The following is a 20380-nucleotide window of genomic DNA, read 5'->3' as shown; positions in this document are numbered from 1 at the left end:
CAGGATTATTCCATATGGTAATACTCCTAGTTTTGCTTATTTGCAGAACAAAACAGCGTTTGGGGCCAGTAAATAGACTTTCTGTTTATGACACTTTGCAGGGAGAGACTCCGGCACTGGCATTTTGCCTGGGATGTGTTGGGAGAGGAGTCCTTAGGCTGAGTTATTCACTCTGTCTGTGTCATCCAGAGCTCAACAGTTCTTGCAGTGGCTGCAGAGCTCCATCCCTCTTTAAGCCACTTCATGGCAGTTGCTCTGCAGCTCCCTGATATTCAGGCTGAAACAATATTAGGCAAAAGGCACATGGCAAATAAATAACAAAATGCAAAGATAAGCTGATAAGCTTTACCAGTTTCTGGTTAAGCTTGTCTTTCAGATGCCAGGAAATCTGCACCAACAGTTAAAAGTACAGACTTGGAGCTGACTTGTAGCATAAGCGTTTTGTAAGTTGGTACATGGAAAGCCTAGAAGCTGTTGTGATTTAAATTCAGAGTTTTTCTGTGGAGTTTCCTTTAAGAATTGTTTGGAAGAATTCCAAATCCATGAAAGGCTGCAGGGAAAAATGTTTCAAGTTTTTAGTATTTAGTATTTTCTGTCTAAGGTAGAGATAGAAAAGAAGCGAAAACTCTGCTAAAAGTTGAAGAAGCTGTCTGTGCTTGTCTTCTTTCCAAAGCTGAGTAGCCCAGAGGTTGAGTCGTGGCTTGTGGAAGATGAGAGGGTCTTTTATGGTGTTGCTGTTGTTCCCCAGCCTTTCTGTGGGTGCTGTAGGTCGAGAGTTTGTAGAAGATCCATTTTGCCAAAAAGCTTCATGTAGTTACTTGGGGTTGCATGTAACTGTTGAAAAAGTTGCTAGTTGGAAGGAAAACAGAGGTGGAAATATTTTGGCAGTAAGGCTGTAGAAGCACTGAGGAAGAGCTTGTGTTCTCCATTAAAAGTGCAGTTGCAAATCACGAGCCTTATGGTTTGGCCTTAAAACTATCTGTGTTGAAAGTCTGATGCACACTGCATGTGGTGTTTTTATTTAACACAGTTTATTTAAACTGCTGAAGAGGCTGATGAGAGCCCAGAAAAAGAAAAGAGGTAAAATCATTAAACCAAGTAAGTATAAAACAGAAGTAGAAGGAAATAGGTGGCTTCAGAACAGACTCACAGTCATCTGCAGTGGTGAGACACCTGTGTGAGTCAATAGTCTGTAAATCCGCTTCCCCAGGGGCTTTTTTAAGGGAGAGCTGTGCAGACACATGGCCATTGTTCAGGTGTACCTCAATCAATACCCTCACCCTGCCAAAGGCAAACACTGAGCAATCTGTAACTAGGGAAGAGACCTCTGCCCAGTGACAAGCCTTTGGGTCATTTTGTCTCGGCAGGAAAAAGAGAAAGATAAAGAGAAGACTAAAGAGAAGGACAAAGATTCCAAGGAGAAGGAAAAAGATAAGAAATTGTTGAATGGACATCTCTTCACTGCAACCTCCGTTGTAGCCCAAGCAACCTGTTACCACTGTATGAAACCTTTCAATAAGGATTCGTACTACTGTGCAAGTAAGTCGGGGGTTCCCCCCCCTTCCTTTTATTTTTCATTGAATCTGGCATGAAAAATGCAAATCTTACACTTTATTTTCCTTTTGCTTGAGAGGATGTAAGGTGGGAGGGAGACTTTGGAGATAGTGATTCATGGAGCAGTGTGTTGCCTTGTGGAAACTGGACAGAAATGAGTCGTGGCTGCATGGAGGTGTCCTGAAATCTCTTTCCTAAAGCTGAGCTCAGCCATCACAGCAGGCCATGGGGTTTTCTACCCCTCGTTGGGCTCTATCAGTCAGGAGAACTTGCTGCATGTAGTGGCTGGCTTGGATCGTGGCTTCTATTTCCAGTGGAGGAAAAAAAAAAAAGTCTCACCTATCTGTGGTGTATTGCTTTAGTTCTCTGAAATACTGCTTTGGTGAGCCCACACTGGAACCACATGGTACACAAAGGAAATACTGACCCTCTGCTCTTTTTGTACAAGAAATTGCATCACAGGTCAAATGATAATTACCTGTGTGCGTGTGAAGGACGTGCAGCACAGGGCAGGCAGGATGAGGACCTCACTGAGGGTTTCTGACAGATGGGGGATTTTGTTCTCATTTCTTATCAGACAGTTTCTCAAGCCCGTAGCTCGATAAGGTCAGCAGTGTTTGTGTGGTCAAGACCAGAATGCTGCTTGGTTCATGCAGCAACCCAAAGCTATAGAATATGCAGACAAAACCCATTTTTTTCCCACTATAACTCAGTGCAAAAGGCTTTCCTCTCCTCACTGTTAGGAATTCTTGACTCCACTAGCTTAGAAATGAGTCAAAGCGACGATGGGAACTGCTCCCAGGCTGGAGCCTTCTCTTCCTGCTGGTAGATGTGAGCAGGGGAAGGAGCAGCCAGCTGAATCCCAAATGGCACTTCTGAGTTTCCTGGAAGAGACTTCAGCAGAGTTGTTTGTCTGAGACACACTCTGTGTCAGCCTGATGGGAAATGTAAAACATGGACAATTACAAACTCTCAAATGCATCCTCTCCCTTTCCCCACTTGAATTTCTTAACAGCTTCTGAAACCACGTAGAAAATCAAATATATCCCAGTTTAATGCTCTAGGTGCTAATGAGTTAAAATAACCCAACAATGTCATATGTTTTAGCACAGATGTTCTTTCCTTGTTTTCAAGGTATGGTGGAAAATTACTGTAATTTTCTGTGCTGGGCAGAAAATGAATGTCATTAAAAAATGTTTGGTGATGGTCTAAGTTGAGAGCTCACATCAGAGTGGTTCTTTCTCCCACTGCATCTTAAAATCAACCTCAGATCATTTGGAAATGATGAATAAGCAGCAGCAGATACTCCTGATACTCCTGTGCTATTGTAGGCTGGTGCTACCACCACTGCACTGTCTCACCTATGAATGACTTCTAATGCTTTTTAAAGCACTGGATATTTTAAATCAATGTCTCATCTTTTCAGTGATGTCCCCCAGCTTGCTGAAGCATCTACTCAATGCTAAAACAAATGAGCAGGCAAAAAAAGCCTAATTTTAGTGGCCAAATTTTCTGCCTTGTCTTTTTTACTTTTTTTGTGATCAGTGATGCAGAAAATAAGGTTAGTTATTTAGTTATTTAATTTAAGTGATTTAGTTATTAATACTAGTGACACAGAGGAGTTAGAAGAACAACTTCTTGCTGAAGAGCTGAATTGGAGGAATAAAGTCCATACAACCAGATTTTTTAACATAAAAATTCCAATTTTTTTTTTTTGCCCAATGGTACACACTAAAAAGCTGAATTCAGGCTTTCAAGGCTTGAGTGTGAATTTCATGGGTTTGAATTTGTCTCACTGTCTCTGTTCATGCACCAGAGGAGCAGGTTCTGTTCCTCTTTCTTTTCTTACAGTGCTTGTGGGTTTTGCAAGAATTTTTTGGGTTACTTTGTTCTGTCTTCTCTTACACCGGAAATTGTGAGACATTGTCAGAATAGCAGCACCCTATATCCTTGACGTTATCTCTGTCAAAATATCACAATTACTGGCTTTTATTGAGTCATGCCAAATGTAAGAGTTTCTAGAAATGTGAGCATATTCTGTCATTCTGGACATAGATTTTTTCTTTTTTCTCTACTTCAAGAAATAATTCAGAACTTCACACTTAGAATGTAACATACATGTAAAATACAGTTCATTATCTCTGGTAGAGTTGTCATGAATGAGTGGAAATATTTTTCTCTAAGCTGCTGAATCTCATCTTGAGCTGTGATCTTTCATCTGCCAAAAGAGTTAAAGCCTGAAACCAAATTTTCAGTTCTTACAGGGAAAAAAAAAAAAAAAAAAGGCAGTTTTAATCATCTTTGAAAACTTTGACTCCCAGAAATCTGCTGGCAGAGATCATGGGCAGACTCAGGGTATTAAAATACCAAAAAAAACCCCAAACCACCCAGCTTTTGCTCTGGCATATATGCAGCGAAGCATAATGTGCCAGGTGGTGTTAAAAAATGATGGTGTTTGCATTGGTGAATGTGGTGGTTTTGGACCAAAACTTCACTTTCCAGCAGGAAATCCCAACCTCAAAGATCCCTTGAGGGATCCCTGCTCCTGTTACCTTTTCTGGTAACCCTGCAGCAGGGCAGCATTTGGGTTCTGTGCTGTTGATCTTATCCATGATGTGTGAGTTTGTGTAAATGAAGTTCCCCACCCTCTTCCTGTCTTATAGAGCTCATCGTCCTTGTCTTGATGAGAACAGTATTTGTCTTTTCAGAGAAATATTTGCCCTACAATTGGTTTCTGTCTCTTGCTTCTGCTTTCCACCTTACTTTCAGAGGGATAATGCCATCAGGATTTTTTTTGTTTGTTTGTTTGTTTTCTTTAATTTAATACCCCTGGCAACTCAACCTTGTATTAATTTTTAAACAGAATTTCCTGATAAATTCTATGAGGAAATGTTACTACCGAACAAAGGGCTAATGATCCTGGAAAGCAGCCTCTATTTCTCAGTATTTGTAGCTACTTGTGTAAACCACAATGGTGCCTGAAAGTTATAATTTTCAGCTGTTTAAGTTAACAGTTCAGATGACAAACAGCAAAAACTGACCTGTTTTCTGTGGAGTTTTGTTTAATTTGTTGTTTTTTGGTTTGTTTTTGTTTTTTTTACAGACTGTAATGCAATTGTTCACAAAGGCTGTAAGGAGAATTTTGCTTCTTGTGCAAAGGTCAAAATGAAGGTAAGGGATTTCATCTACTCTACTGAATATATATATGTATGTATGTATGTATATATATATATATATATATATATAAAACATTTTCAACCACATCACAAAGTTTCCAGTTTGTTGTAAAGAACTTCAGCCCTGGTGCTGAAGCTTTCACATAATGAAGACTGTTAAATATGAAGAACACACAGACTGTTTATATGAAGAGCACACAGATTTTGTGCTTGCCCAAATGCAAGGAACCTGCTTCTCCAAGCTAAATAATGTTTGTGCAATTATGATTTCAGTTCACTCCAGTATTGTCATCACTTTCACATTTTCATATTTGCTGCACATTTCTCCATCTGTTATTTTGCCCATTTCATTCAGAGAAAATAAAAAAAATATTTAAAAATACAGATACACTGAGAGGCTCCGGGAAAAAAATCAGCTTTTTTTTTTTTAGTTACATGGCACAACCTTCTGGGAGAAGGGAGGAAGAAATTAAAGTGAATTTCATTTTTCTTTCAGCCACAGAGAGGGATGCTGCAGGCACACGATACCTCCTCATTACCCACAGTAACCATGAGAAACAAAAGTAAGACAATTTCTTTCTCTCTGCTTTTGGAATGGTCTTTGTCTGCTGTTCTTAATTGTTCTAACAACCGATACTTGATATTATGAAAAATAAATTTTTAACAAAGCAGGGATGAGAGCATCCACTGTGCATGCTAAGCAGTATTTGAGACTTGAAGTTGTACTGAAGTTGTACAGAGTTCACCCCCTTCTGCTGTGTCTGTGTAGCTTTAAGGAAATGTAAAATCATCTCAGATTTAGAAAAATCACTTGTCTGTTGTAGCTTGCTAAATGCCTATACCTGTTAAGGTCACAACATCTGGAAGATGCAGCTTATGTTCATGAGTGTCTGACATGGGAAAGAATCCAACTATGAGTGTTAAGTGGAGAGGATTCAAAACACAATTTCTTTTTTAATTAAATAATCTTGGGCTTTGAGGTAGTGAAAATAGTTTAATTTTGAATAGGAGGAATACTGCAAAACTGTTTCTGACTTTGCTGAGGTACACTGCACTGCAGAGTGACCCAGTGTGACCAAGGATAAAGAACAGGTGTGAAATAGCCCAGATTGGTTTTATAGGGCCATGATTTGATAAGCATCAGTGATAAGCTTTGATAAGAGAAATGATAGCTTGTATGGAAACACACATTATATAATGCAGTTGTAATCACTGTGGTATTTATCATGAAGTTAAGAGGTGATGCTCCAGAGAGCAGAAATGCATCTGAAGAAGGAAAAATCTGGAATTAATATGAATAGATTAGTTAAAGGTATGTGATGATATAATGAAATCAGGATTATCATTTGTCTGTGGTACATACTGGTAAGAGCAATCTATCTCAAAGACCAGAAACAGCAGGATTTATATGACTATGGGCCCAGGGAAATAAAAAGGCAACAGGGTGGATTGTGATTAATGGAGGTGACGTGATTAATTATCAAAACAGTTAATTTCAGTTTCCCAGGGGTGTTTCTGGAGTTGCAGGTCCCCCTGGGTATTTTAAGCATAGTGCAGTGACTTCTGTACAGGGGTTGATGATCTTCCCTTCCTATGGCTGTTCCTGACCGCTGACATCCCCTGGGGATGACTCTGGAAAGAAAAGGCAGTGAATTTCATTGTCTGGATCCTTTTAAGTCATCCTCATGCCAGTTAACAGTGGTTAAGGTGTTTGCATGGGCTGACTGTTCTCCCACACTCCCATTCCAGGCTCGCAGCCGAAGGAGCGGCCGCGCTCCGCCATCCTCACTCCCGAGGAGAGCACCGTCACCTCCACCTTCAACAACAGGAGGTCACAGCAGCCCACTGCTCTCTCCAAAAGTGTCTCCATACAGAACATTGCAGGGTAAGGTTCCTCCCTGCTCACCTGACTATGTGTGTGTGTGTTATCTGATGCTGCTGAGGTAAAGAAATCCAGATCTCACTAAAAATAAGTTCATGTGCTGTGACTTGCGTTAAAGGTACAAAAGGGGTCACAAACAGAGAAATAGCCATGCTCTTTATGATACCATTAGTTGTCTTCTGCATCATCTGAGGGTCTGAGTTAGTTTAGCCATGGCAGGAATTCAGAGGCACAGCTGAGTTGGCCTGGTAGATTCAAGGCCACTCCACAGGGATGTTCTGGGCTCCTAGGAAGAAATTCCCTTGCCTTGGGCCAGATACTGTGCAAGCATGTATTTGCAGCTGAGGTATGGTATTAACTTTTGTGTCCATAACAAGAGGGTGAGGGCACAGAGCTGCAGTCTTCCTGTTTTTAGACTACATTATACAAAAAAAACAGAAGAAAATTTAATTTATGGTTCCTACCATACTTGCATATTGAGCAGTTCAACATGTGAGGCATTCATGGGGACTGACATATTGTGGGAATTTTGGATGTCCCACCTCTTCATGGAAAATTTAATTTCAGTCCATTTTCTGATCTTTCTCAGAGCTGGTGATAAGGACTCTTGGATAGCCTTTGGTGTTGCATTTTTTCGCACTGTTTGCTCCAAGGGCAGTGAGGATGGGACATGACTGGAATGGAGTTATCCAAACTATAAAACCTCAGGAGTGGTTCTTTATGGAAAGCACCGTCACTCACAACTGTAGCACTTACAGCTTCTTGAGCTCCACTAGGTAGTTAGTAAACAACTCATAAAAGCACATTTCTGTAGGTAATTGTGCAGTGCTGGCTTTGTTTTTCAATTCAGATTTCAAATGCATTTATTCTGCTTATCCGAAAGTACATTTGGCTGGGTTTTTGTAATAAACAATATTCTGTGTTCTGTTTTTCTGCAGAGTTGGGAACGATGACAGCTTAATACACACTTGGAAATTCCTGTCGCAGTCAACAGATTCTTTACATAAAATCAGCCGGGTTAATGAATCCATGGAGTCACTGGTTGATGAAGGTAAGAGATCTCCGTGGCATTTATAGGAGAAGGAAGGTCTCAGTGCTGCTCTCCAGAAATAGAAAATCCATTTTCAGCAATTGTGTTCTTTTATAATGGACAATTAAAGTGCATTTATTTTAATCTCAGAATATTAGTATGATAAACTAAAACAAAGCCCCACACAGTAATTTCTTTAGCTCATTGAATTATGGAGAAACATTTAGAAGGTTTCAGTTGTAGTTCAGTTACTTGGAATTTAGCTCAGGGACAAACATTTCCTCTTCTGTTGTGGTTTTTTATTTAACTGCAGTGTCGTTACATGGCAGATTAGGAATACATTATCTGAGCTAGAATTTGGTCTGTGTGAAAATGGTGAACAGGAAACTAGGGAATAACCTTTAAAAGTGCTTTCCATAACTAGTCTTTATGTGGTGTGTCAGCATTTGTGTCAGTAAAGGAGAATGTGTGTGATGTCTGTGGAGTGACTGACAAAGCCTAAACCTGAATAATTAGACAGGAATCTCAAATGGGACAAGTTACCCATATCTTAATGGCACTTAACATTGCTTTGTGAAGGTGCAGACATGAATGAAGGACAGCTCATGGGAGATCTGGAATTAGATTCCAAGCTGCTGGAGGCAGAGTCCTGGAGCCAAGTAGTGGACAGCAAGTTCCTACAGCAGCAATACAAAGATGTTGTCAAACGGCAGGATGTGATTTATGGTGAGACATCTGCACCTTCACTTTTCACTCACTGTAAACAGCTCCTTGATCTACTCACATGCATGGATTTGGAAAAGTTGAGTTAGTGAATAGTAACATTGCTTTGATGTCCTCAAAACCCAAACTCACATTCCTAAAGTTCCTACAAACATAATGTATTCTGTGAGAGGTGTCTTTCTGCATTTCACACATCCAGAGACCATCAAAAAAACCCAGAAATTGCCTCTCCTCATTTATCTGCTTATGACTTTCAAACTGGGTTTCAGCACAAGCAGCTAACTAGGAATTCTTTTCCTGAGGGGTTCAGGAGCCATCCTGCATGGCCAAAGGGGGGTATGTGGAGGCTGGCAGTGAGGTGTTAGGAAGAAGAAGATACCAGGGCTGAAGGTTGAGACCCCAGCAGCAACATCCAAAAGTCTCTGCTGTGGGATGCCTCTTCCCCCCTGTTTCTCTCACACATGAAACTCTTGACTGATATTACAATCCCTGACATGAAATTTTCTGAAGCCAATTAGAGAAGCCCAGCTGCTTTCTAATGGCAACTTTTCCTTGTGCTGTAACCCACGAACTCTTGTCCTCATCCTGTGCAGAGCTGATGCAGACAGAAATGCACCACGTCCGCACCCTGAAGATCATGAACGATGTGTACAGTGCAGCCATGGTGAAGGAGCTGCAGTACGATCAGCAGGTCGTGGACAAGATCTTTCCCTGCCTGGAAAACTTGCTGCACATCCACAGTCAGTTTTTCCAGCGGATTCTGGAAAGGAAGAAGGAGTCACTGGCAGACAAAAGTGAAAAGAACTTTGTTATCAGGAGGATAGGTGACATCCTAGTGAATCAAGTAAGTGCTGGAAAATGTGTGCAGCTCTGAGAACACAGCTGGAAGCCAGATGCTTTTCCTTCCCTCCTGTTTGTGCCCGTCAGATAAGCACAGCTGATGGCACCTTTACTCTTCACACATAAAAATCTCTGCCTCTGCTTTTTGAAGCACTTCTTGCTCTTTCAGAGGAAGGTCCACTGTTGAAAATTAATTTAGTTCATTTTGAGGAAAAGAGAAGCATTCACTGACAGGCACAAAACAGTTTGACCACAGACAGGAGTGTAAGCAGGAGCTCACAGCAAAATATGCTCAGTGTGTTTCTTGGCTGTGTTACTGACCTGGTGTTTAACCCAGGGTGGACTGTTTTACTTTTCTTTATCCACAGTTTCTGTCTTCTTTTTGTCTGTCTTGACTTTTTTTGTGGTTGGCTTTTAAACCATGTGAATGGAGTCACAGATTTTGCTGTAGGTGTGAGCTCAGTGAGGTCCCCAAATCAGCTCTTTACTCTCTAGAGCTCTGCTTGCATGCTTTGGACTAACATGATTTCATCAAGTTCTTCAGAGAGCCTGGCAGGCACTGCTGGGCTGTCACCCCAGGAGCTGAGTGCAGGTTGGAGCTGTGTGTCCCATTCTTTGCAGTTCTCTGGGGAGAATGCTGAGCGAATGAAGAAAACATACGGCAAATTCTGCGGGCACCACAACGAGGCTGTCAATTACTTCAAAGATCTTCACTCCAAGGACAAGCGCTTTCAGGCTTTTGTCAAGGTAGGACCTGGCAGGACAGATGTAGCCAATGGGAAAAACGTGTCCTTTCCTCACTCTGCAGGAGTGTTTTGCTGCAGAACTGAGATTTTCATCTTTGTTCCTTAGAAAAAAATGAGCAGCTCCCTGGTGAGGCGTCTTGGGATTCCTGAATGTATCTTGTTGGTAACACAGAGAATCACAAAGTACCCGGTCCTTTTACAAAGGATACTGCAGTACACCAAAGGTAGGCACCAGTTCCTCTATTCTAAGCACGTATTTGTTTGTCCAGTGTGAAGTTTGGATCCTTTACAGCTGAAGCAGATTTTCTTACCAGCTAATCCTGTCATTGTTGTCTCACATCACTGCAATGAGATAACTCAATTCCATACTTCCATTTAGGATTAGTTGGTTAGGTACCTTGATTTAGTTGTTAGAAGTCTGTCTGTAGTTAATTATGGTGCAACATGCCTAGACTCCAAAGTATCCCAGCTTGCTTTTTCTGGTATTGGCTAAAATATGTGTTTAATTTGTGCATTTCATCTCTACTGTCTTATATGCAAAGTATATTGGAATATTCTCCAGCCTCAACCATGCCAAACCACTACATATATGTAAAAGGTTTTGTGAAACTCTCTTTAAGGGGGAAAATGTCTCATTTAAGCATTAAAATTATAATGTGGGAACTTGGGAGATGAGGAAGGAAGTAAAACTGGCGACTTAGACTGCACAAAGTCAAATTGAGATGTTTCTGTTTCTTTTTTAAAGAAAATGAAGTGGAACATGAAGACTTGACTCAGTCATTAAACCTCGTTAAAGATGTGATTGCTGCAGTCAACAGCAAAGTCAGCAATTATGAAAAGAAAATGCGTCTTGGGGAGATTTACAGCCGGACGGACAGCAAGTCCATCATGAGGATGAAGAGCGGCCAGATGTTTGCAAGAGAGGACTTGAGGCATCGGAAACTCATCCGAGATGGGCCTGTTTCACTAAAAAACTCAGCTGGCCGGTTAAAAGGTAAGAGTGTCCTGCCTTCTGCTGTGGAAGGATGCAGCTCACCCTCTCTGGGTGTAGGATTAGTGCTCAGATTGGTGCCTCCACCCTTGATTTATTCTGCTGCTTTGACAGATTGTGACACCAGCTTTCCCCTGCTGTACCCCCACTCCCCATTGCATTTCCAGTTCCTTGTGTGGGTTCTGGAGTGACACAGAGCTGCTTTTCCTGCTGGTGACTGTGTGCTTGCTGAGGGCTCGGGGGCAGTGACACCTCTGTGTGTCAGCCAGGGAACAGAGTTGCTGTGGGATGCTCTGGGCCAGGAGGACACAACTGGGGCTGCAGTTGCCCAGAGCATGGAGTCAGATCTCCATGCCTGTGCCGTGGTTCCAGGAACTGTGCTGGCTAAATCCGGAACCCAGCCTCAACTTCCTTCCCTCTGAGGGCTGTGGCAGGTCTGCAGCAGCAGTACCATCCCAGTTGTGCTGGGATCCAGGGAAATGTCCCAGGTATTTGTTGCTCCAGAACCTCTTGAGCTGTTGACACGGACTGTTCAGGAGAGGTTCTGCTGTCCCTGCAGCTGCCTCTTGTTGGGTCAGTGTTTTCTTGCATTGCTTTGTGTTATCAGGCAGAAATAGTTTTCTTAAGGTGCTGTGCACTGAAGTTCTCCACTGCATTAAACACTGAATCTCCCAAGGAATCTTTCAGCAGGGACCACGGTAGCAGTAAGAGCAGACAGGGCTGTGCCTCAGGCTTGGCAGGAAGGCTGGGTTTCCCTTCCTCCCTGCAGCATGAGCTGATTAAATTACGGTCTGTGGGCATGAATGGGGCCTGGGAGCCCGATGCTGTGCTGTGCAGGGAGGTGGTGATAACGTGGAATTCCGTATGGGGTATGATTTATTTTGAGGTTTTTGGAAGCAGGAAGTTTACAGATGATTTCTAGGCACCCGAGACCATTACTGCCTTTAGATGGTGGATGAAGCAAGCTCTGCTGCTGTTGTGAAATTGTGATAAGCACAGGCTCCATTTGCATTTCTTAGTCATAGAAATGCACAAACATGCCCGTAGTGCAAACTCCCAGGGAAGGTGGGTCCTGCAGGCAGGCTGCAGACCCAGGGAGAGGGCTGATCGTTCACATATTCAGGTTATTTTGTAGTACTTGAAATGGAGTGCCGAAAATTATAGGAAGAGCTTTTGTTTAAGGGTTTTAGCATTTCCCTCTTGCAAAGTGTGTAGAACAGAGAAAAAGGCAGTCATATGCCACCTCCTGCAAACCTCCCAGAGCCTGGATTTCATTTTGCAGCTTTGCTTAAAGTTTAGTGGTTCTTTTATCTGAAATGGATTCTGTCTTCCCAAAACAGACTGGAAGGATTTACCCATGGGATGATTTAAGTTTTTGGTTTGGTTCCTTTCTGTCACAAGATTTCCCAAGTACATTACACAAAACCTCTTTGTACCAAGGGGCCTGGGTGGGGCATTACACTTGGTAGTTGCTGTGCAACTTTATGATATGTTATTAGGAGACTTGGAAGGCTCTAAGTGTACTCTGGGAAAAGACTGATTTAAAATCCTCTGTTGGCTTGAGGTTGTGTTTCCTTCTTCAGTGAAAGAAAGCCAGGTCCTGTGTCTCACGCAGGCTCCCCTCAGAGATGTGTTTGTCTGAGAGCAGAATTACTGGTGGCTCCTGAAGTCAGTATTTCCTGGGAAAGAAACTGCAGCTGACAAATGTTGTTATTGCACGATAATTTACACCCTGCAAACCACTCATCAAGAGAACCATAAAATCCAAAACTTCCTGTGCACATATTTTGCTTGAGGGCTGAAATATTGATTGTTTGAGAAAACAGAGCTCCTATTGAATAAATGTCTCTGGCTTTCACTGTTATGCCCATGTCTTAACTGGTAGTGGGCATGTGGCTGGAGAGGAGCACCCCTGCTCCAATGGATGAGAGCAAATCCTGCAGGATGCCCAGGTGCTGATGTGTCCTGCTAAATGCAAAGCTGGTTCAGAGCTAACCTGATCTGGCATCTCCAGGAACTGTCCTTGTTCTTCCTGCCAACTGGGAAGTTAATCCTGCTTCCAGGATTTGCAAAACCAGCCCTGCTGCTCCCCAGCACTGGTGTTATTACAAGAAATCTGCTCTGGGGTGGGTTGTGTGGTTATACTGCACCGCTGTGCTTCTTCTTTTGCAGAAGTCCAGGCTGTTCTCCTCTCTGACATGCTCGTATTCCTTCAGGAGAAGGACCAGAAGTATGTCTTTGCCTCACTGGTAAGGCTTCAACCTTTTTTCCCTCTTATTTTCCTGTGTGAGAGACCCGTGATGTTGTGTTGTGTTGTGCAGCAAAGCCAGCAATTGCCTGCTAAACAACTTAATTTTCTTGCTTGGAACATTTTTGTTTGCTGAGCAGACTCCATTCATTTTGATGGGAAAACATGTCTTCATGCCCCACCTCCCCTTCCTGCAGTGCCTTGGCACAGCTGATAATTGGCCTTGAAAACCTGCCTGTCACTCAAAACACTTGTGCTTTGCAGTTTGTGCACACTGGAGCAGGGGCTGGGCTGGGAGGGGGCGAGGGGATAATGCAAACATTGTAAAAATGAACCTCAGCAGAAGGAAATGTCCAAATACATTGTGAGCTGCTGTGGGGGCAGTGAGGTGAAATGCCAGGGCAGTAAATTCAACAGAACAGCTTGAAAATAAATGTCAGAGAAATATATTTGCAATGTGCAGGAGCAAAAACATTAGGTTTGAGGGTAGGCCCCCAAAAAGGGCTGGGCACATTGACCTGCTAAAGAAAACCTGGTGCCTAATGGAGTCTGCTGGGCTGTACCTTCCAGGCATGGTCTAGACTGGCTAAACCTTGTGACCTTTCCACTCTTTGAGCATTTTCAAAGCTGATAATTTGTTATTCCAGTTCCACCAACCCTCTGCACAGGCTCAGTGCCCTACACAGGGGAAGCTGATTTGCATACAAGTCCTGCCAGTGAAGTAGATCACCCCAGCTGTAGCGTGTAATAAAAAGCACAAAGGGACTGACTTGTGTGCAGATGACACAGCAGCCTGGGGACGCTGTAACCCAGCAGGCTGACGACACAGAGACCATAGCACACAGTGATCATCACCTCACACACGAGTTCTCACGTAGCAGTCTGAGAACACCAAGAGGTTTTGTGGGATTTGAAAACAGGACTTTATCCTGGAGAGGGATGGTGAAGATGCTGTGTGTGAAGCCAGCTAGCAAGCTGCATCAAGTGTTAGGAGCTGTGATATTAGTGACAGGAAGAGTGTGGTCAGTAGGAAATGAGATCAGAGGAAAGTATGGTACAGTTTACAAAACCACAGAGTCAGTGTTGAATTAAACTTCACTTGAAATGAAGTGAGGTAAAATTGCTTTTCCTACAATCGCTGGAGGAAAGCAAACCCATCCCTTTTGTGTGACTCCACTGAAATTATTTTGTTTTTTTAATTAGCCAGCATGTTCAGAAAATGCTTACAAACCTGAGAGATGCAGCATTGTGGTTTATTGGAACCTTTTCAGTGCTAGTTTGAATCTGGGAGCTGGCTCTGGTCACCCTCCTCACCCATTTCTTTCCATCTGAAGGACCAGAAATCCACTGTGATCTCTCTGAAGAAGTTGATTGTACGTGAAGTAGCTCATGAAGAGAAAGGTTTGTTCCTGATCAGCATGGGTGGAAAGGATCCCGAAATGGTGGAAGTCCATGCCAGCTCCAAAGAGGAGCGCAACGGCTGGATACAGATCATTCAGGACACGATGCACACCATGTAAGACACTCAGCTGTTCTTGTGAGGCATGGGGTGCACTGCCTGTGTTCCTGTACTAACTGAGCCATCTCTCCTGTCCAGGGATAGAGATGAAGATGAAGGAGTACCTTGCGAGTCTGAGTTTGAAAAGAAATTGTCCGATGCGAAAGTGAGAGGACTGAAAGGTAAAATCTGCCTGGAACAGAGCTGGGGAGCCATGGTGGAAAAATGTACGGGAGTTTTGGGGTTGGGTTTTGTGATTCAACTGTTGACTTTTTTCAGTCCTGCATCCAGCAAATAACTGCAGTCCTGGTTTGCAGCTCGCCTTCCTTGCATTATTTATTTTCTGAGCCTGCTGTGCCAGATTGCCCAGGGCACTGTTGTGCTGCCAAATCCAGCACATATTGTCGTGCTCCACTAGATGGGGCCAATATCTCAGGAATCGCTCAGGTTGCCTTGCCAAGGCTTTTATTTTCTGTCTTCATCCCTGTTTTCTGTTCACCCCCACAGAACAACTTCAGCAAAAGGATAAACAGATCCTGCTCTTGCTGGAGGAGAAGACGAAGATCTTCCAGGACATGGCAGACAGCTCTGTGCAGGAGGAGATGCCAGGCTCCAGGCTGCTCTTCAGAGCCAACACAGAAGAGGCTCCAAAAGGAGAGGCAATCATGAAAACTGCAATAAATGAAGGTGAGCCAGTCATGTGGCATGTAAGTTATAGTAACCAACTAGGATTGGTCACCTTCAGTGAAGGCATCAGTTCTCAAGCACCACTTTTACAGGGGAAACTTCTCTTTGTCAGAATAACAAACTGAGGAGAAACTGCTCCTCATGGTATTGTCTCAGGGACGGGTCATGAGGATCAGGAAAGGAAGCAGATATTGGGAGGTGTTGAAAGAGGGCAGGAAAATCAGCACAAAGGAAACCATGCATTGAACCTGCTTTGGGGTCAGGAGCAGCATGGGATTTATCCTTGGCTGAAATTTGGAGCATCCAGGCTTTTGCTGTTCTTCAGTCTCAGCAAGATGTGAGGGTGGGGCTTGGGTTCCAGCAGACACTTGTGGTGCCTGCAAGGGACAAGCAGTTCTGTTGACAAAGGCAAAAGTAGGTGGAAGCTCAAGGTACTTTCTAGTATGATATTTGGAGAGGCTAAAATTATTAAATGGTGTTGTCTGAGGACATTGAGGTTGCCTGAAGGACGAGAGGGAGGTGAGAGCTTGGGCAGATCTCCAAGAGTTGGAGTTAGTGGTCAGACAGAGTGAGTTTTTGCAAGGGCAAAATCAGTGTGTACTGTTCATGTCATTGTCACAGAAACCTACATTCATTGTACACCAAATAATTTCTGACCTGAGCTCAGGCAGGAATGAAAATAGCTCAGAAACCTGAGGTGGGCTTTTTTTCAGTTGAACTGCTGCAAGACCTGGTGAACAGGAGCCTGGGCACTGCCCTCGGACAGCAGGTCAGCAGCACTGCCATGGATCAGGAGGGAGGAGTTGGCCCCATCTCACTCCCTAGAAGGGCAGAAACTTTTGGAGGATTCGACAGTCATCAGATGAACGCCTCCAAGGGTGAGTAGTTCCGTATGTGCACACCAGAATTTGTTAATAATATACATCATCATATCCTCTTGCTTCACAAGGGCTTCAGCTGGTGGTTTGGGTTTCACAACTCCTCTCCAACAAGAGTTGATAGATTAAATCACAGATTAGGAAAAAAGCCTGTGTACAGGTAGATTGAGGGTAGCTGAGAACCTGTGGCTCTGCAAGGGTAAAACATCTGAACTCTTCACTCCTCTCTGTGCTCTCTCTAAGTAATACTTGCTATTTTACTTATGTGCCACATGAAAGCATTTGACTTCTCAATAAATTAGCTTCTCTGTGTTAATATTGTAATATCTAAGGGTCTGTTCTTTGTTCTTCACTTTCCTTCCCAGTAGGAGCCTGATGCTGTTGCATTTACAAATGGACGTGGATATTGCTGAATCAAACACCTTCTCCCCTGTCTCTGCTCTCTCTATGCATTTATGTTCCACCTACATCTGCATGTATTATTCCTCCAATTAAGTCTCTCCCAAAGAAATGTGTGACTACTTATTTCAGCTGCATAGTTGGCTGCTTCCCAATGCCCTCTTTCTTTGCTCTAGTCATCAGAAACTTCCCTGTCCTCAAATTCCTTTCTCTGTGGTCTCACTCACACTCCCAATACAACCAGTTTTGCTGTGCTAGTGTCTGTCTCAGCACTGGCATCGTTGGACCTCGTCTGACCTCCTGCATTAAAGGAGCAGTGTTAGCTCCAGACAGTCAGACATGACAACTATGTAGAGGCTTTCCCAGTTCTACTGGAGAGCTGCAAAGCCCTCCACAGGCCTTGTCATCATGATGACAAAATACCCACACTGGAGGGGTTTGTTGAGGATTGTGGCTCTCTCTGTTGCAATGATGAATGGGACAACCTCAGGCTGTTGCCCAGATTTAAGTTTTCTGTAGAAAAAACCCTCTGGTTCTAATTCAGTAGTTGTAGGGTCTTGGGAGATTTTGGGAAAAGAATGCAGGGCCCATTTGTTCTGCCCAAGAGGTATGAAACCTGGCATTCTCTCCAGTTCTTCTGTTCACAACCTGTGAAACCTCGGGCAAGGCTTATAACCTGACTCCCCTTCGTTCTCCCCTCCAGCAAAGCAGAAGGGAGGAGTTTCCTCCTGCAGAGAGGTGGAAGGTCCCAGGACGTGGCGCAGGAGAGCAGGTCTGTTAGGAGAACTTGAGGGTCAGCCTCTAACAGCAGAGCCAGCCTCAGGGGTGGGGGGAGGAGGGGGCCTTTGCACCAGATGTGTGTCCTTCACACTGCTGCAGATTCAGGTTTATGCAAAGTTACTTATCTTTAAGAGTGGCAGAAGGAAGGTTGCAACTGCAGGTGTGGGTTTTCCCCATGGGCTGCATCTCAGCTGGCAATGGGAGTACAAGAGTCTTGGCAAGAGCTAGAGGATGTGTGACTCCTTTTGAGCAGAAGGGCAGCACAGGGCGAGGGTCAGAGCCCTCCTGTCCCCACAGGTCAGCTCAGTCCTGCTCAGGAGCACTCATATGAGCCATCCACAGGGAAGTTAGAAAGAGAAGCCCAGTGTCCCTTTGAAGATCCAGGTATCTGATAGCTTAGGTTAATGATAAATTGTTAGGATAGAATTACACAGGGTGTTGCACAGCAGTATCTGACCCAGATGTAAATTAACTTGCACAAGAGAGGCATTGAAACTATACCTGCAATAATATACCCTGATATGATTCTGTTATCATCCTCCATCTGCTCTTATGCTGCCTCATGTCTTCTCAGCAAGTATTCTGTGGTAGTAGACAGCAGTGCAGGGGCTAGACAGAACACCAGTTAATAGCAGTGTGCTGAATTTATCAGCACATTCTCTGAAACCAAAGTCAACCCTAATCTAAATTCACATCCACTTTTTCTGGTAGTGCTGACGTGTTCCGTATATTTAGGGCTCAAATTCATTTAGTTAAAATGTCAAGAGCTCTGTGTCCGCTTTTGTGGAACATGTGAGTTTCCTGTATTAAATTTCTCAGACTTGAGCAAGTTCATCTCTGCCTTAAAAATGTTGAATAACCGATGTCAGTGCTGGCTTCTTCCTTTAGGTGGAGCGAAAGATGAAGGAGACGATGCTCAGGACCTTCGGAGAACAGAGTCAGACAGTATTTTAAAGAAGGTACAGCTTGGTTTGTGTGTCTGCCCCCACCAAGTTCACATTCCAGGAGTGACAGCTCTAGCCTTGAAAAATGCCTGAAAATTTATTGACAATTAGGTACATCCTAATAAGTTAAAAGTAAAATAAAATGTGAAGTATGCACCCAAAACCACTGACTTGAAAACCACTGTAAATCAGTTATAGTCCTTAGTGGCACAGGTTAGCCACCATCTGTCTGCAGGTCAGCCAGAGCATGTGTTTAATTTTGCATTGTTACTGAAATGATAAGGTCAGCTACAACCTTGCACCTTTGCTTTCTGGGGATCAATCCATCACATAACTGCAAAATAATACCTAATTGACATTTTGTTCTGTATGATTCTAAGTGGCCTAAAAGCATGCATGAATTCTCCCAAAATGGAAGGTGGAGGGGAGTGTTTAATGGATGTCATTAGTTCAGCTTCAGAAGACATTTGCTGTGATTTTTCATTGTCCTCATATTAAATTTGTGATCTTGTCATAGGGTGGAAATGCTAATTTGATGTTCATGCTGAAAAGGAATAACGAGGTAAGAATTGATTCCATTGCTCAGCTGTTGCCTTCATTTAAGTGGCTAGAGAATTTGTCTCAATAGGTGATAATGTAGAAGAAAACACATTTAATTTGCTGAAGCACATCTAGACTTTTAAATACATTAAGCTGAACCCACTGTGTCATTTATTTGTTTAACCTTGGATGTTTAGACAGGGAATTCACTGATTCTCATCTGCTTGCCAGCAAGATGATATGTGCTGATTATAAGCAGCAAGGGTTAATTACCACCAGGATGCACAGGGCTGTATTTATTGAGCATCTGCAGACAGAGAGAGTTTAATTTTATGTTGCAGGTGCAGTGAATTGGGGCAATTAGACTTCTATTCTCCCTTTGATACACATTCATAACTCCCAATTAGCATTAATGACAAAATGAGAAGCAGTTCTCTTAATACTTGGCTATCACTCCACTACTGCAAATACTGAAGTGCTCTTTTTTCTTCTTGAAATTAATTGTAGGATATGAGAGATTCAGAGCTAAATTTTTAGCTAGGCTAAATTTAGGGATAGGGCATCACTCCAAAGTAGCTTGCTCTATATTGATGCTTGAGGTGCTTGCACTTGTGTATTTTCAGAAAGCCTCCAAGAACACACCTGCTGCACTTGTGTGCCTGCTGTAGTGCAGCTTTTCTGCCTGCTGATAGTGGGTCCTGTATGGGTCAGCTGGGGGAGAAGGGTACAAATAGTCCGCATCATTTAAAGTTTGCTTTTTTTTTTTTTTTTTTTTTTTTTTTTTTTTTTTTTTAACCCTTTGAGTTTTTTTTTCCTGAAGTTTTTAAGTTAACTTCTGGGCTTCATCTCAATTACTCAGCTTGTTCTTGAGCAAGCTGATGCTGTGAGAAAGGGTTTGCAGAACAACCCATGAGCTCTGTGTTGGGAGGTGCCTCTGCAGACATTCCTTCCCCTGCTGCAATGACAGTTAGGGAAGTGAGGAAGGTGATGCCAGGCACTTCTGGAAGATGTTCAAGGGATGTGTTGGTGTTCAGGGGATTGATGCAGTCATTGCAAGAGAAGAGTGAGGAAAAGCAGGGTGCAGAGTTGTTAAGCTAAGCTGTGCAGCTTGTCAGACCCACTGGTGGGACACAGAGCAAGAGAGAGGGTGCTGTCCACGTACCCTGCACCCAGTGAGATCTAACAGCAGTGCTTCTGTTTTTTCGCAGCAGGTCCTCCAAACCATTACCAGCCTCCATAAGCTGCTCAGTGCTTTGCAGGTAGGCTTAGCCCTTCATCCTGGTCCCCACACACCGCTTGCCTGAGCTGCCAGTCGTGCTTTGCCCCTTGTCTCCCCTTCTTGCGTCACAACCCTGCATGGCTGGACACCCCAGGGCCAGCTGGGAGGTTGTGGGAATGAGCTGCTGCCTGAGGGAACCAGTGCTGGTCTCAATTTGGGAAGCTGCTTTGCCAGTGTGCTCTGGT

General features: G+C 43.4%; 1 protein-coding gene across 12 annotated transcripts in view; it reads left to right on the top strand.

Moving 5' to 3' along the window:
- The window catches only part of AKAP13 (A-kinase anchoring protein 13), a 206436-nt gene that overhangs the window by 177081 nt on the left and 8975 nt on the right, over positions 1–20380 (top strand). For 9 of the 12 annotated variants that reach the window (XM_083870764.1, XM_083870765.1, XM_083870767.1 and 6 more), the window contains 19 exons: positions 1368–1539; positions 4658–4725; positions 5227–5293; positions 6480–6615; positions 7551–7663; positions 8222–8368; positions 8959–9209; positions 9827–9952; positions 10058–10175; positions 10697–10945; positions 13115–13191; positions 14525–14706; positions 14788–14870; positions 15196–15375; positions 16089–16253; positions 17356–17424; positions 18321–18391; positions 18894–18938; positions 20125–20175. In XM_083870764.1, the coding sequence (XP_083726890.1) occupies positions 1368–1539; positions 4658–4725; positions 5227–5293; positions 6480–6615; positions 7551–7663; positions 8222–8368; positions 8959–9209; positions 9827–9952; positions 10058–10175; positions 10697–10945; positions 13115–13191; positions 14525–14706; positions 14788–14870; positions 15196–15375; positions 16089–16253; positions 17356–17424; positions 18321–18391; positions 18894–18938; positions 20125–20175 (2370 nt within the window). The remainder of the gene's footprint in view (positions 1–1367; positions 1540–4657; positions 4726–5226; positions 5294–6479; positions 6616–7550; positions 7664–8221; positions 8369–8958; positions 9210–9826; positions 9953–10057; positions 10176–10696; positions 10946–13114; positions 13192–14524; positions 14707–14787; positions 14871–15195; positions 15376–16088; positions 16254–17355; positions 17425–18320; positions 18392–18893; positions 18939–20124; positions 20176–20380) is intronic. The other 3 variants (XM_083870770.1, XM_083870761.1, XM_083870760.1) reach the window with 3 other exon arrangements.

Source organism: Zosterops lateralis (genome assembly GCF_965231275.1).
Source record: "Zosterops lateralis genome assembly, chromosome: 13".
In the NCBI taxonomy this organism is placed as follows: Eukaryota; Metazoa; Chordata; class Aves; order Passeriformes; family Zosteropidae; genus Zosterops; species Zosterops lateralis.
This window is presented reverse-complemented; position numbering and strand designations above follow the sequence as displayed.